At 47.9% G+C, this 16,637-nt stretch overlaps 1 protein-coding gene across 2 annotated transcripts in view; it reads left to right on the forward strand.

The window, feature by feature from the left end:
- Positions 1–2,458: 2,458 nt before the first annotated feature.
- Positions 2,459–16,637, forward strand: part of PRKAG2 (protein kinase AMP-activated non-catalytic subunit gamma 2) — a 383,197-nt gene continuing 369,018 nt past the window's right edge. Inside the window, exon 1 of one of the 2 annotated variants that reach the window (XM_074946315.1) lies at positions 2,459–2,981. In XM_074946315.1, coding sequence (XP_074802416.1) covers positions 2,880–2,981 — 102 coding nt within the window. In that variant the 5' untranslated portion in view covers positions 2,459–2,879. The remainder of the gene's footprint in view (positions 2,982–16,637) is intronic. The other variant, XM_074946314.1, reaches the window with a different exon arrangement.

Raw genomic sequence — 16,637 nt, forward strand, 5'->3', positions numbered from 1 at the left:
TAAAGCACTTGCAGGGGTGGATACCACATTTTTCATTGTGTTTTTTTGTTTATTAATTTCTTCTAGCTTTCGTTTGGAAAAAATCTCTGTTCTTTCCTACCAGATTGCTATGTTTTGTTTCCAAATGGCATCTTAATTTTGTTAGCTTCAGGCTATTGTTTGCTAAAGTTACTGCACGCACTACACATTGAAACCTAATTTTTTCATTAACTGCAATGGAAGTGAAACCAAAATCCAAGTATGTTTCATCATATTTTCTTGTTTTTGCAGATTTTTTTCTTTGTATCTACTTTAGCCGTTTCAGCTTCTGGCTTTCGTTTTGGAACACTACCATTGTTTGGCAATAAGTATGATCCATTTTTCACCACACAATGATATGAAAAAATATCAAACTCACCAGCGGAATAAACACTGCACAACTGATTGTTATTAGGACAGCACATGATACTAAAGAGGAAGGAGGGAAAGGTAGTTGTTGCTGTAGAAATGGTGGTGGGGCTCACTCTCCCAGCTCCTGGTGGCGGCGTTCCTGCTGAAAGCCCCAGGCAGCTAATTGTGGGGCTCCCTCTGTTAGCCCCAAGGATAGAATTACCAGGAATCCGGTTTTTGACTGGAATGCCCAGTCAAAAAGGGACCCTGGTGGCTCTGGTCAGCATTGCTGACCGGGCCGTTAAAAGTCTGGTTGGAGGCGCAGGCAGGCTCCCTACCTGGCTCCGTGCAGCTCCTGGGAAACTGACAGCATCTCCCTCTCCCTCTGGCCCTTAGGCAGAGGGATGCCCACAGGGCTCTGCACGCTCCCCCCGCCCCCAGCAATAGCTCAGCAACTCCCAGTGGCCAGGAACAGCGGCCAATGGGAGCTGAAGGGGTGGCACCTACAGGTGCAAGTGGAGCACAGAGCCACATGGTTGTGCCTCTGCCTAAGAGTTGGAGAGAGATATTGCTGCTTCCTGCAAGCTGCCTGAGGTAAGCACTGCCCAGAACCAGCACACCGAACCCCCTCCCGTGCCCCAGCCCTGAGCCCCCTCCTGCACTCTGAACCCCTTGGCCCCAGCCTGGAGCCCCCTCCTGCATCTCAAACCCCAACCCCACCCCAGAGCCCACACCCGCAGCCCTCGCCCCCTGCATCTTAACCCACTGCCCCAGCCTGGATCCCCCTCCCACACCCTAACCCCTCATTTCTGGCCCCCCCCCCGGTAACCCCCTCAACCCCCGTCCTCAGCCCAGAGCCCTGTCCTGCACCCCAAACCCCTCATCTCTGGCCCCACCCCAGAGCCTGCACCCCCAGCTGGAGCCCTCCCACGCCCTGTCCCAGCCCAGTGAAAATGAGCGCGTGAGCAAGGGTGGGGGAGACCGAGCGACAGAGGGAGTGGGGGGTGAGGCCTCAGAGAAAGGGTGGTGCAGGGGGCGGGGCAAAGGTGTTTGCTTGTCTGCAAAGAGAAAGTTGGCGACCCGAGCCCCAAGGGGCTAACTGTGGCGGTCCCGCTGTCAGCCCCAGGCAGGTAACTGGGGCGCTCTCCGTCAGCCCCGGTGTGGCGGGAGCACCCCACTGTGAGGCCGGGCGCACCCGCTACACCGAGTTTGGCAGGCGCCTTGCTGCGGGCAGTGGTCATCGCCACCTGCTGGCCCTCTGTGGTCATTGCAGCGATGAGGTGGTGGTTAGTGACACAAATTGCGCAACAACTGTGTTGATGGCTCCTGGAAGCAGGGGGTGGTGAGAGCCGCCCGTCGGCCAGACTCACGAGGGGGAAAGGGGTGTGTACAGGGTGCCTTTTGCAGGCTGTGGGTTGATGGCGCTAGAGAACATAATCCCCGTCTCTTGTGTTTCTGGCATGCCCGAGAAATCCCAGGGAGTGGGGTTCGCCTAGGGGGCGGGGCGGGGAAGAACGTCGCTGTTTCTTTTTCTTTTTCTATGTGAAATCCAGCCAGTCCCTCGTGCATCAGCAATTGCAAACTAGCAACAGCCTTCACAGCCCCCCTCCCAAACACTCGCTAGGTCGCCGTCAGATCATGAATTATTAGGGAAGAGTTCTGGACTGGAGCATTGTGCTTTCGGAGATGCCCGGGAGACAGACGCATGTAAAGGGGAGCAGTGTCAGCTCGGGGAGAAAGTATTTTATGATTCGCTGCACTTCCTGTTAAGCGCAGCCTCTTGTTTTCAGCAGAGCCAGATCGCAAGCAGCATTTGCAACTCCTCCTTCTCAAGGCCGGGTGCTGCCTCCTTGAAGTCCCTGATTATCATCAGTCCTGCCTGGGATTCCGGCTTGCAGCAGGAAAGGGGAACCACATTGCAATGTTTGTTTGCACCACCGCCTTCTCCAGGCCTGCGTGAGTTTCCCGTAGCTCTGGCCCTGCTGAGACTGCACGGAGGAAGAAGTCGCATTTCAGGGAGCGCTTGCACCGCCTCCTGCTTGACAGAGAGGGACGGACCTAGTCGCAGGATCCGGACTCCAGGGATTGTATTTATTTGCAAACGGTGTCGAGCTCAACTTTTGCACCTTCCTCTTTCTCCCCAGGGCACGTGTAATGGGGGACACGTCACTTTGCCGTGCAAAGGGAAGGAAACTTTCTCACCCACCAAGAGTCTCCGGATATTTTTGAACGGGCGGAAGAGTTATAAACTGAACCGCAATTTTAAGGATGTCTCATGATTTTGCTCTTGGAAGAGACGGGGGCCCCTAGCAACTTTCCCAGCCCCCATTTAAAAAACCGCAGCTGGAGAAACTCCTCCCTTCCCCTTTGGTTCCCCCACCCCCTTTCTCCCCAGTTCCTGAGGGTTTGAAAACAAGCCCAGATTGGCTGCTGGTGGCGGACAGTGGTGGGAGGTGGAAGAGGAGCCTTGCTGGGGAGCCATCCTCTGGAGTGACGCCTTGTTGAGCGGGATGGGAAGCACTGCCATGGACACCAAGAAGAAAGATGCTTCCAGCAGCGGCAGCAGGAAAGGCTCCAGCCAGAGGAGACGCATGTTGCGAGTGCACATCCCGGTCAGTGCCTCTGCGCCCTCCCTCCCTCCTCCTCCTCCTCTTGGTGGCGGTGACAGGGCTGAAGCCACTGCGGTCCGCACGCTGCAGCGCGGGCAGCACACGCGCCTCCTGTCATGGGGTGGGGGGGTTTCTCCTGGGCAGGGTGGACACCTCATGCCATTTCGCAGCAACAGGTTGGGGGGGGGCGTGGTAAAGAAAGGTGCACGCGGCTCCTGGCCTTTTGCAGCCGGAGAGGGTCTGGGGGTTCAGCGTGCGGCGGTGCCTGTTTCTCCTGTCACTTAGCAACAGCTTGTGGGGGGGCGGGGCGGGGGATGGAGAAGACGAGCCCCCTGCCCGCTTCTGGCATTCAGCAGCAAGAGCTGGGGCGCGTGGGGAAGCGGCTGCCGTTGGGCGCGTGCTCGGGCGTTCGGCACGGCACGCGCGGGTGGCCGGGGGGCGACCTGCCTGCGCTGCAGGCTCCCGCCCCCTGGCAGCGGCAGCCCCAACGGAGTGGGGCCGGTGGGTGGGTGCGCGCGCGCCCTACGGAGCCGATTTCGAACAGGCCGGAGTCCGTGTGCAGCCAGCCTTCACACGGGGGGGGGGCAGGAGGAGGGTCCCACCTGCGACCCTGCCCAAAGACGGGCAGTGTCACGCCTCAGGGACGGCTCCCCTCTGACCAGATTGCATGATGGGCTGAGGGCTCTGCCCTTTGCTGGAGAGGCTGCTGCAAATGGGGTTGGCAAGGTCTGCACCTGAGAAGAATAAGTCTAGCATTTATAAGTAGAATATTTTGTTAGAGGGTAAAGTGCTTTTGGGGGCGGGGGCAGTGCATGGATTGTGTGAGTCTGTGTATGGAACAGGCGAATAGCAGCTAGTGGGGGGAGAGGTGTGGCCCCTGTACCAGGTAGACCCCGAGGTGGGGGGGCGGAGAGAGCACACTGTTCCTGCTGGGGCTGTTCCCTGTGTGGTTGCTGTAGCTGTGTTGGTCCCAGGATATTAGAGAGACAGCGTGGGTGAGGTAATATCTTTTGTTGGGCCAACTTCAGTTGGTGAGAGAGACAAGCTTTCAAGCCACACTGAGCTCTTCTTCCTGTCTAGCTGAAGTTGATCCAATAAAAGATATAACTTCACCCCCCTCCCCCCGAGAAAAGGAGGTACAGTTTGGTGCTGGGCTAGTGCTGGGGAGGGAGGACTGGATCCCTCCACCTCTTCCCTTTCACGCACTAACCAAACTCAGCCCAGCTGCATGCAGAGTGCCAGGCTTGCAGTGTGTGACTGGGCAAAGGGAGAGGACAGCATGCACTGCACTAAGTGCTCCCTTCATTTAGCCAAGTGATTTGTTTGGCACAGTTCTAAGAGGATTTGATATTTCATGTGCAGTGCTGTACAGTCTGAGTGTATTTTAACTAGAGGTGAGCTCAAAGCAGTATGCTGGCCTGAACGTGCCCAAACTTTGGCACTTGGACCTGTCTCTTCAGTGAGACTGAATTGGAGCCTTTAATCTGAAGCCCTCAAACACTAATTCAGAGCTGAATTTCCAGGAGGTTGATAGCTCAGAAGCCTCTCAGTTGTTTATCAAAGCAACCTATTGCGGGAATGGTAGGTGCAGAGGAATGGTCATACTAGAACAGAGAAGTGTACAGATTGGCAGGAAACGGTTTTCCTATCCCATGAAAATCTGCACAATTTAAAAATGTCTCCAGTTCCATATAGGGATGAAACTGAGACTTTTTGAAAATTTAGAGCAAGAGGTTGATTCTCTTCCCCCCACCCCCACCCCCATAACCAGGTGGGTAAACTGACACCTTTTAAAATTTTTGTGTGTGCTAGTCCCAGATTCAGTAGCCTGGTGGTTAGGGCCCTGACTTGAAAGGTGGGAGACCCGGCTCAAGTCCCTGCTGTAGTGACTATTTAATTATTTATGCCAAGTGGAAAAGCTCCCACAGGTGAGATTGTGAGTGTCTCACCCCACAATAGCTTGGTGGTCAGGGCACTCACTGGGCATGTGGCAGACTCAGGTTCAAGGTCCTGCTGCAGAGCAGGGACTTGAACCTGTTCTCCCACATGCTACATGAATGCCTTAACCACAGGGTTATTAGCTGTTTTGGGCTGGGGTCATTTGCTCACTCTGTTACCTGATGTTTCATTCTGGACTTATGAAACTTTTGTCAAAATCAGTTATTTCCTGCAAAAAGTTAGTTTTGATTAATCATTTTCCAACGTAAAACCCTTTTATCAAATTCCGGACCAGCAGGCCATCCAGCCTCCTGTCTGAGAGTGGCCAGTAGCTGCTGATTCAGAGGAAGGTGCAAGAAACTCTGTAATAGGCAGGCAGTATAGAATAACTTGCTCAGAGGGTCATTTTTCCCTAATGTCCAATAGTTAGAGGTTGGCTTATACGCTGAAGCTGGAGAGTTTATCCCTTTCAAAACTTTGTCAGTATATTCTTGTTATTTATATAAATCTTCATTCCTTTTTTGGAATTCACCACTCTTGGCTGTTGTGCTTCTAGCAATGAGTTCCAGAGTTCCTGTTCCTCCTGCTCAGGGGTCTAGATTTTGCTCCAGCTGTCCAGTGGAAGGAGGCAGTGTGAGCACGTCCCTTCCAGGCCAACAGGAAACCATTAGCTAACTTTATTTCTATGCTTTCTGGTTGTTTTTTTCCCCCATGGAAAAACAAGCAAATGCAAACGTGTAGGGCATACTGAATGCTGTGGTATAAAACAAAGGAAACATACACAGCTTTTTAATGGGAAGAATTAGTTCTGTAGAATTCCTTTGTCTCTCTGAAGTGGAACATGAGCCCAGTAGTGTGAGTAAAACTTTCAACCCTACAGTGTGTTAGTGTGCTCAAAATTAGGCCCCCCTCATCTAACATGGGTGTCTCCAATGTGTCCATCATGATAGTGTCTAGGCACCAATCTCTGCCACAGCACCAGTAATACAACTTCAATCTGATGATCTCAAAATGCCTTACAAACATTGAACACCCCAGCATGGTCATAATTATCCTAATTTTATACATGGAGGAATAGAGACATGAAGGGATTAAGTGACTTTTCCAAATCAGAGTGTCTTTGGCAGAGCCAAGAATAGAACCCAAATGTTCTGGCTTCTAGTCAGGGGTGTGCACAAGGGGGGGCAAGCAGGGGCAAAGCCCCCCCAATAATAGTTGGGGCCAAGGGCATAGAACTTCTCCAGCCCCAGGGATGCAAAGGCAGGGAAGAGCGAGCTCCTGTCAGGGGATGGGGCAGAGGAAAGAGTGAGCTCCTGCTGGGACAGTGGTGGGCAGCGAGGTCCTCCCAGTGCCAGGTGGGGAGAGGGGAGAGTGAGTTCCTTGGGGGACAGGGGGAGGGCCCAGAATGTGCCTCTTCAAAAGGGGTCAAATTTAAATTCCTGCACACGCCCCTGCTTCTAGTTCTCTTTCTTAATCACAAAGTTCATCTTCTTCCCCAGGGTTGCCTCAGTCTTGTCCTAGAGGGACAAATTCATTGTCTGTGTTTGTTAACTTCGTGGCCTCTTTGCTGAGCCTGCTTCGTAAGTTGCCACCTGGACAGTGGTAGATATTTGCACGTATGCCACTAAGGGCACATCTACATGGGGACAAAAGCCCCCTGGTACAGCTGTGGCTGGCCTGAGTCAGCTGATTTGGGATTGTGGGGCTTGGGCTGCGGGACTAAAAATTGCTGTCTAGACATTTAGGCTCAGGCTGGAGCTGGAGCTGTGGGACCCTCCACCCTCGCTTGCGCTTCAGCCTGAGCCAGAACATCTACACAGCAGTATTTCAGCCCTGGAGCCTGAGCTCTGCAAGCCAGAGTCTGCTGACCCAGGCCAGCTGTGGGTTTTTTATCCCCGTGTAGACGATCAGATTAGGGTTTGATCTTGCTCTCAGTGAAGTCAGTAACTATTTTGCTGTTTGCTCATTTGGGATCAATTCAAGACTTAAAAATTAACAAAGACCTGATCTCTTCCCCCCACCCTGAACCAATAGACACCTTTCCTCTTTCTGCAGAGTTGAGGTCTATAGTATTTCTAAAATGGGTCATAATTTTTCAGATTTGGTGGTATTTTTCAGTAGTTTTTTATCTTCTGTTGTAATTGCAATACACCTTTTGTTATACTCCTCGCTTGACAGTGGAATTTTCATTTGGAAAGATCAATTTAGACTTTTTTTTTCTGTTTCATAACATTTTCTTGGCTGCTGTTTTGGAGCATCATTCCTATTATTTCAGTGGTGCCTGTCAGTGCTGCTGTAGTTGTCAAGGGAGTTTTCATCAGACAGAAATTTTTATTTTGCTCATCCTCGTCTTCTGTGTCTTGCTGTGAGATCGTGTTTATTGCTCAGACATTTAATTCTTGCTCATTGAGATTGTCAGATTAGGGGCAACAAGGGGAAGGCTAAGGAGGTGTGAACAGAAAGTGAAATAAAAGTGTAATTTTAAGAGAAAGTATTGAGAGAGAAATCTACACAAGAAATAAAGTTGATTTGGTTGTGAGTCAGTGATACTTTCTAGTCCTACAGTGGGGGTGCATCCGTGCCACTTGAAAGACTTGACCTAGAAAAAGTTGACAAGCTTTGATGAAAACCACAGAAGACTTTTTTAAAAAAAAAAAGAAAATTAGGTGTGAGGAGAAAACCAAAGATATTAGTTGTGCCTGAATGGAAGGTGTAAATATTCTCCTTCTTTCTCATTGTTTCCTTTTTTAGGGGTTGAATACAATGGGAACAAATTGATCAGTCTTAAAGAGGCCATTTTGTTGTGGCTCACAACCCAAGGTGGGAATTTCAAGCAAGAATGGAGGGTTGGGGGCAGAACTGTAGGACATAATAGAAAAGTCTTACAAACTTTCTTTCTGAAACAGTGCTTTCTGTGCTGAATCTCCCCCTTCTGCACAAGTGAAGCATTTGCATTGTGACACCCAAAACTTGCTCTTGGGAACATGGGCAGTCTGCTGAGTTCCTGTAAACTGGATGCTCCCATCACCTGCTAAACTGATTTGTGATAGTCCAAGATAAACCTCATATCATTAGATTCTCTAGCATGGCAGAGTGAGGCACTAGTTGCTAAATCACTGGCCTGTGCTCAGTGAACTTACTCTTGCAATTACCCAAGTGATTTATAATGACAGACTAGTAATTGAGCTAGACCATAGGAGCCAATATGAGATACATTAAGAGGCGAAATCTGCTCCTCCCATTCATAGCACCACTTTCTGAAATCTTGAAAAGATACTTTCTATACATTTAAAGTAGAGATGGCTTCAAATGAAATCCCAGGTCTGAATGTCCCCCTTGTATGCCAAAGTTCAGACACAGATCTCAACTTTGTGGCTGTTGCTCATCTCTAATGTAGATATTTTAGCTTTTACAGAGTTTCCTTTTAAAACATTAGAAGGCAACAGAATTAGTAATAATACAAATTGCAAACATATCTTGCTTGGTACATATTTTAAAAGCACTGTCGTCTCCATTCTAAGGCTAGATGCAATTGTCTGCGGACTCAGAGCTCTTAGCAGAGAGATCAATACTTTCCTTGTGTAATCTTCTTACAGAATTGTTCTGTTGGAATACGTTAAAAATTGTCATTGTAACTTCATCTCACTGCAAACGGGATAGATTCTGCTCTCAGTTACTTTGAATGTACACTAAGTGTAATGAAGAGTGGAATCTGTCCCAAGATCGTCACCTGAGCCCCACTGCAGCCCCCAATGAGTGGGAATTTCAGCTATTTGGCACGTTTCTGTATTAGACCTAAATATGTTAGAAGATGATCGTGAAAAATTTTTGTTCCTTTGTGTACAGTAATCCGTGAGGCCAAAATATCTGTCCAATGAAGTGGTTATTGCCACCTGTCTTCCTGCCCTGACAGAAAGGTTGGTGTAGTGATATTTATAGGTTGGGAAAGGTCTCTTAATAATAGCTGTGGAGACCACAGTCCTTTTTTGTGCACAGAACAGATGTAGTATGGGCAGCAGCTCTCCACTGTTTCCCACATTTCTTCCTCATAGTGCTTCAGTTCTGAAGGAGCCATCTCTGGGAGCAGATTTAATGCTGTACCTATGCCTGTTGTCGTGTAGAGACCCTGGGGCGGATCCTCAGATGGTGTAAATTCTCTTCGTTTCGTGGACTTCGGTGGCATTATGACAATTTACACCAACCGAGGATCTCTCCCTCCATCTCTTGCTTTTCCATTATAGCAAAGCAGTGAGTGGTTGCATAGTTCATAAACGTTTGCAGTGTTGTAGCGGTGTTGGACCCAGGCTATGAGAGGGACAGGGTGGGTGAAATAATATCTTTTATTGGACCCACTTCTGTTGGTGAAAGAGACATGTTTCTGCGGTACACAGAGCTCATTCTGACATAAACAGAATGACATAAGCTCATTCTGAGCTCTGTGTAGCTTGAAAGCTTGTCTCTTTCACCAACAGAGGTTGATCCAATAAAAGATATTATCTCACCCACCTAGTGTTTTCTCCAGTTAATAAATCACATTCATAAAATGATTCTTCCTTTCCAGTATCGTATAATATACTTTGTTTTGCCAGATGAATGCTGGGTCGGGCAAGAAGAGGACTACACTCCATTCTTGGAGTTATTTGTGACAGCAACAGATGAAAGTGCTAAGTTGTGAATTTTTCCAAAGGAGCTAATGAGGGACTCTGCTACCTGTGTGACCCTGGAGCACAAACTTATCTGGAAAGACTTTCTTTCAGCAGGGAGAGGAGAGGGAAATGTCTCCCTAAAATGGAATCTGGAACTGTCCCTGTGTCTTCTTCATGAGACCCAGAAAACAATGTGTCCCAAACGTCTACCTTCTTGCAATTTTGAAATCAGATCTCCCTTAATGGACTAAAGAGTTGAGGAAGGTGAGGAGAAGCCCTGGAACTTTCACAATGAAATCTGAAAGCTCCTGTGCATCAGATAAAAAGGATTAGCAACTGCAGTTACAGTAGGTAGGAGAAAAATGACAAGGGCTCTCAGTCTTTATGCTTCTTGACATTCCACAAGCTGATCACCAGCTAGGTTTATGGAAAAATACAGTTGCTCCTTTCAACCACCTCCTCTCTCTCCCAGTTTGCACTTCTGATATGCCCTGCCCCCTCCCTCCTTCCTTCCCTCCCTGTCCCCTGCAGCTCCTGTGGGCTGTAGACCAGCAGGAAGGAGGTGAATTGCATCAGAAGAGTAGGCCATGGGCATGGAAGAACCAAGGAGGAGGTGGAAGCTGAGCAGAAGCATGGAACATGAGGCTGTTGACCATGTTGTGTTAATCATTTGGAGATGTGGGAGGTGGGAGAAGCTCTGTATGTTTGTGGAGAGAACAGGAGTGGGACAGGAACTGCTGAAAGGTAGAGGGAGAAGAGGAATGAATTCTTTATAGTTCCTTGCCTGAGAGGTGTGTGTGTCTTTATGGAGCTAAGGGTTAAATCATTGCATTATAATTTCTGCTATGCAGCATGTACGGTTATTTACTGTTTTGTTTTTTTTAAGAGAATACGTATTAGTAAGAAAGTGATATCCTGCAGATATAGAAAGACTCTGCTTATGTGGATGGCTCTGTGGATGAGGGGAAAGCACTGGATGTGTTGTTCCTTGACTTTAGCAAAGCTTTTGACATGGTCTCCCACAGTATTCTTGCCAGCAAGTTAAAGAAGTATGGGCTGGATGAATGGACTATAAGGTGGATAGAAAGTTGGCTAGATTGTCGGGCTCAACGGGTAGTGATCAATGGCTCCATGTCTAGTTGGCAGCTGGTATCAAGTGGAGTGCCCCAAGGGTCGGTCCTGGGGCCGGTTTTGTTCAATATCTTCATAAATGATCTGGAGGATGTTGTGGATTGCACCCTCAGCAAGTGTGCAGATGACACTAAACTGGGAGGAGAGGTAGATACGCTGGAGGGTAGGGATAGGATACAGAGGGTCCTAGACAAATTAGAGGATTGGGCCAAAAGAAATCTGATGAGGTTCAACAAGGACAAGTGCACAGTCCTGCACTTAGGACGGAAGAACCCCATGCACCGCTACAGACTAGGGACCGAATGGCTCGGCAGCAGTTCTGCAGAAAAGGACCTAAGGGTTACAGTGGACGAGAAGCTAGATATGAGTCAACAGTGTGCCCTTGTTGCCAAGAAGGCCAATGGCATTTTGGGCTGTATAAGAAGGGGCATTGCCAGCAGATCGAGGGACGTGATCATTCCCCTCTATTCGACATTGATGAGGCCTCATCTGGAGTACTGTGTCCAGTTTTGGGCCCCACACTACAAGAAGGATGTGGAAAAATTGGAAAGCGTCCAGCAGAGGGCAACAAAAATGATTGGGGACTGGAACACATGAGTTATGAGGAGAGGCTGAGGGAACTGGGATTGTTTAGTCTGCGGAAGAGAAGAATGAGCGGGGATTTGATAGCTGCTTTCAACTACCTGAAAGGGGGTTCCAAAGAGGATGGATCTAGACTGTTCTCAGTGGTAGCAGATGACAGAACAAGGAGTAATGGTCTCAAGTTGCAGTGGGGGAGGTTTAGGTTGGATATTAGGAAAAACTTTTTCACTAGGAGGGTGGTGAAACACTGGAATGCGTTACCTAGGGAGGTGGTGGAATCTCCTTCCTTAGAAGTTTTTAAGGTCAGGCTTGACAAAGCCCTGGCTGGGATGATTTAGTTGGGGATTGGTCCTTCTTTGAGCAGGGGGTTGGACTAGATGACCTCCTGAGGTCCCTTCCAACCCTGATATTCTATGATTCTATGTGTCCTTCTTGCCAGTAGGTATAGACAGTGATGCTGAAGTTTTGAAGGTCAGGTCTACTTGGAAAAGTGACTGTAAAAATGGCATGATGGAGCATTATGTTTGTCTCAGTGACAAAGATGCTTCCCCCCGCCTCCCAGCCCTGAGATCTGAGAGACGATATGTATTTTCTTTTTCATGAATCGTTTCCAGTAATAAATATTCCATGAGCTAATTTGTGCACTTAGTAACACCTGTGTGGCCCATGGACTTCAAATTATGTCCACTGTTACTCCTGTGCAGCCATGCTACCTTCAAGGGAGCTATACAGATGTAACAGAGAGAATTTTACAAGAATTTGCTGACATGTGGGGAGGCTTAAGAATCCAGCTTGTACCCCTCTGTGCTGGTTCTACAGGGCTAAGAGGAGTAAAAAGTAGCCAAAGCTTCACTGGCATGGAAGTCAGTAAAGGTGATTCTGGATACATATGCTGAACAGATCTGTTGAGTAAGGTACTGTTTAACATAGTCACTTTTCAGACTAAAACTGCATTTATACCAGAAGGTGCCCCATACCTCGCATGCCATGAAAGACAATGCAGAGATGGTTGTGGGAGAAATGGAGCATCAAGGTTGCTGGGGAAGAGAGCGCTGTGGTAAGAGACAAGGCCTGACAGGTGGGGAGGGGCAGAGCAATGCAGGGCTGTGAAGGCAAAAGAACAAGACTTTTGAACTTGATGTCCTTGAGTGGAATATATTTTGCACATGATGGAAAGAAAAAGAGGCCTTATATAGACAGATAGTGGTGGTTTGGCTGCATGATACTATGTGGCCATTGAACTGTTTCTAGCAATCGTAATGTGTGGAAACAATTTTGGCATGGCAATTTCTGTTGCTGTGTCTGATTGATATGTTTACTCTTAAGGTGGACATTAGAGGAAAGAATTCTAGACTGCAGCTATTCACATGTTCTCAGTATCTGGAGTATAATGCTTCAGTTTAATTAATGCTAACTTGTATAATAGTGCATTCTCTAAATCAGGGATTCTCTAATTTCATTGCACCACGACCCCCTTCTGACAACAACAATTACTTCATGACCAGAGGAGGGGGGACCAAAGCCTGAGCCTGCCCGAGCTTGCTGCCCTGGGTCGGGGGGAGGCAAAGCCAAAGCTCGAGCCCCACGCAGGGGGACTATAACCTGAACCCCACCGCCCATGGCTGAAGCCCTTGGGTTTTGGGTTCAGTCCTGGGTAGTGGGGCTTGGGCTTTGGCCCTGGGCCCCAGCAAGTCTAAGCCAGCCGTGGCGACCCCATTAAAATTGGGTCGTGACCCACTTTGGGGTCCCAACCTGCAGTTTGAGAGCTGCTGCTCTAAATTACGTGAAATATTTTGATATGAATTCTATATAGTTTGGGAGCTTCGTTTTGTTTATAGAGAACCAAAATGCAATCCACATTTTTTGTTATTATCCTTGATTATGACACTTAAAGTTTAGCTTTATAACATACTGTCTAGGGTTTTTTACATTGCTATATAATTTAGAATGGCAATTTACATTATGTAGAGTTGGTGTAATGGGAAGTATAACAGATTTGTTGCAGCATATATTTCAGGTTGTCAGCTATACCTTACAGACGTACACACATACACACAGATTTGACATTCCAGCAGAAGGGAGCAATGGTACATATATGCATTACCTACAGTGTTATGAAAAACCAGAGGTGGTAATTAATTTACATAGCACTAGCAAAGCTTTAGATACTTTACAGGCAACTTTTCAAGCAAGCATGCTATTGGTGCCGTGTAAATAATAAAATTGCTCTTGATCTTCCAGCAGTTCCAAACCTGAGGAGAGGAAGGATAAACCAGTGGTTAGAGTGCTAGCCTAGGACATGGGATGCTTTGGTTCGGTTCTCTGCTTTGCCTCAGTCTTCCTGTATGGCATTGGATAGATCAGTCATTCTGTGCCTCAGCTCATTATTATGGGCATAATAATACTTTCCTACCTTATGGAGGTGTTGTGAGGATAAATACACTAACAATTATGAAATGTTGTGATGCTACAGTAATGCGGACCTTATAAGTACCTAAGGTCCCTGCTCTGGAAAGCCTGAATAGACAACATACAGATGAAGGATGGGGAGCAACAGCAAGCCAAGTGGTAGAGTAAAGGTGTTATCACATGCCATAGTGGTTCCCCAGTTTTTGTCCATAAGGGGGGAATATATCTGAATGAGTTTATGAATTCCATTTGTGTTTTGTGAATGCCTATTGTAATTCAGCTTCTGTTTTGATCATTATCTGTAGTGTGGCTTTGAGCATTTATTTTGATAGTGGGAACTTGACACTTAGTGGGGAAGCTATATCTGGGAAGCTGTGACAGGGCCATCAAGGACCATCTGCATTGAATGGCTCTCCCCTGGTGAAATAGGGGGATTTCTGGATTCTTTACAGGGAAACTGGTGGGGGTGGAGGGAGAAGAGGCCTGGATGCTCCCCTTCCCTCCGTGTGCACGGTCTAAGAAAAGCACATGGATGGGAGAGCTACAGTTGCTCCACTTGACCAAACAGGTACAGAGTCTCTTTTAAAAAGGGGTGCTTCTCTAAGCAGAGGTAGCAATTTAATCACTAGAAACAGAAGGCACAACTGGAGGGAGTGGAAGCAGGAGGGACTTTGCCACCTTTAAAAGATTTGGACCAAACCCATGGACGCGCAGATGAGGGTAAAGATCAGACTAAAGGAGTTGGATTCAGCAGTTTGTTTTCCATAGATCTGTAACTCCTGTCTGCTTTTTAAAGAGAAAAGTGTGTGTGTGTTTTTAAGAAATTCTTTTGCTAAGCCATTGATGCTGTGCTTTACTGTCATGTTGCCCCTGAAGGGTGTGAGTAGGAACTCAGAGCTCCTACAGTCAGGTGGACTCTAGGAGGGATATGTCAAATCAACTGGGGACTTGGGAGGGCTGAGTCACTGGTTCAGGGGTCTGGGCAGTCAGACTTTAGGGTCCCACTCTTCAAGAAGGATGTCAGACCTACGGTTTGCTCCTGGGTAGTGTACCTGGGTGACCCAAAGCTAAGAATGGTGATCAGTCAGTACCCAGACCCTGGAAGTTTAGCAGCACTTCTTCAAAGAGTGTTTCAGCCACTGGGATGCAGCTTTCATCTTGCTTTACTATGCCCTCTGGAACAGAAGATTGTTGGAGTGGGATTTGCTGCTGTTGAATGCGTATTAATCAAAGCATCTGTGATGGAAATGGGAACTAAATGATGTGGCCTGTGGAAAGGTAGCTCAGGCTGGAAAGGAGAAGATGAGGCAGAGGATTAGGAACTTTTAAAATCATCACTCCAGCCATCTGACTCTGTACTCTAGTTCCTGCCTGGGGCTGGGAAGGTATATACCTTGTGTTGGTGAATGGTTGAGGGCTCAGGTACTCCACCCCTCAAATGGGGAAAAAAAAGTTCCCTGTAAACTTTCCATTGTTTTAATGTTGTAGCTAATGAAATATTAACTACTTTTAATGTAGCAATATGCTACCGTGACTGCTATGTCTATGCACCTACAGTCCTCAACCAAGGCTGGGGCTCCAGTGTGCTAGGTGTATATATCAATGTATAGGTGTATATAAACACAGTAGGAAAGCTTACTTGAAGAGCTTCAAATCTCCATAGACACTACAGAGAAGAGGTAGGACAAAGGAAGTGTGGGCCCCTTACTGAATGAGGGAGGCAACCTAGTGACAGAGGATGTGGAAAAAGCTAATGTACTCAATGCTTTTTTTGCCTCTGTTTTCACTAACAAGGTCAGCTCCCAGACTGCTGCGCTGGGCATCACAGAATGGGGAAGAGATGGCCAGCCCTCTGTGGAGATAGAGGTGGTTAGGGACTATTTAGAAAAGCTGGACGTGCACAAGTCCATGGGGCCGGACGAGTTACATCCGAGAGTGCTGAAGGAATTGGCGGCTGTGATTGCAGAGCCCTTGGCCATTATCTTTGAAAACTCGTGGCGAACGGGGGAAGTCCCGGATGACTGGAAAAAGGCTAATGTAGTGCCAATCTTTAAAAAAGGGAAGAAGGAGGATCCTGGGAACTACAGGCCAGTCAGCCTCACCTCAGTCCCTGGAAAAATCATGGAGCAGGTCCTCAAAGAATCAATCCTGAAGCACTTACATGAGAGGAAAGTGATCAGGAACAGTCAGCATGGATTCACCAAGGGAAGGTCATGCCTGACTAATCTAATCGCCTTTTATGAGGAGATTACTGGTTCTGTGGATGAAGGGAAAGCAGTGGATGTATTGTTTCTTGACTTTAGCAAAGCTTTTGACACGGTCTCCCACAGTATTCTTGTCAGCAAGTTAAGGAAGTATGGGCTAGATGAATGCACTATAAGGTGGGTAGAAAGCTGGCTAGATTGTCGGGCTCAACGGGTAGTGATAAATGGCTCCATGTCTAGTTGGCAGCCGGTGTCAAGTGGAGTGCCCCAGGGGTCGGTCCTGGGGCCGGTTTTGTTCAATATCTTCATAAATGATCTGGAGGATGGTGTGGATTGCACTCTCAGCAAATTTGCAGATGATACTAAACTGGGAGGAGTGGTAGATACGCTGGAGGGGAGGGATAGGATACAGAAGGACCTAGACAAATTGGAGGATTGGGCCAAAAGAAATCTGATGAGGTTCAATAAGGATAAGTGCAGGGTCCTGCACTTAGGATGGAAGAATCCAATGCACCGCTACAGACTAGGGACCGAATGGCTAGGCAGCAGTTCTGCGGAAAAGGACCTAGGGGTGACAGTGGACGAGAAGCTGGATATGAGTCAACAGTGTGCCCTTGTTGCCAAGAAGGCCAATGGCATTTTGGGATGTATAAGTAGGGGCATAGCGAGCAGATCGAGGGATGTGATCGTTCCCCTCTATTCGACACTGGTGAGGCCTCATCTGGAGTACTGTGTCCAGTTTTGGGCCC

Source organism: Natator depressus, chromosome 2 (assembly GCF_965152275.1).
Source record: "Natator depressus isolate rNatDep1 chromosome 2, rNatDep2.hap1, whole genome shotgun sequence".
Classification (NCBI taxonomy): domain Eukaryota; kingdom Metazoa; phylum Chordata; order Testudines; family Cheloniidae; genus Natator; species Natator depressus.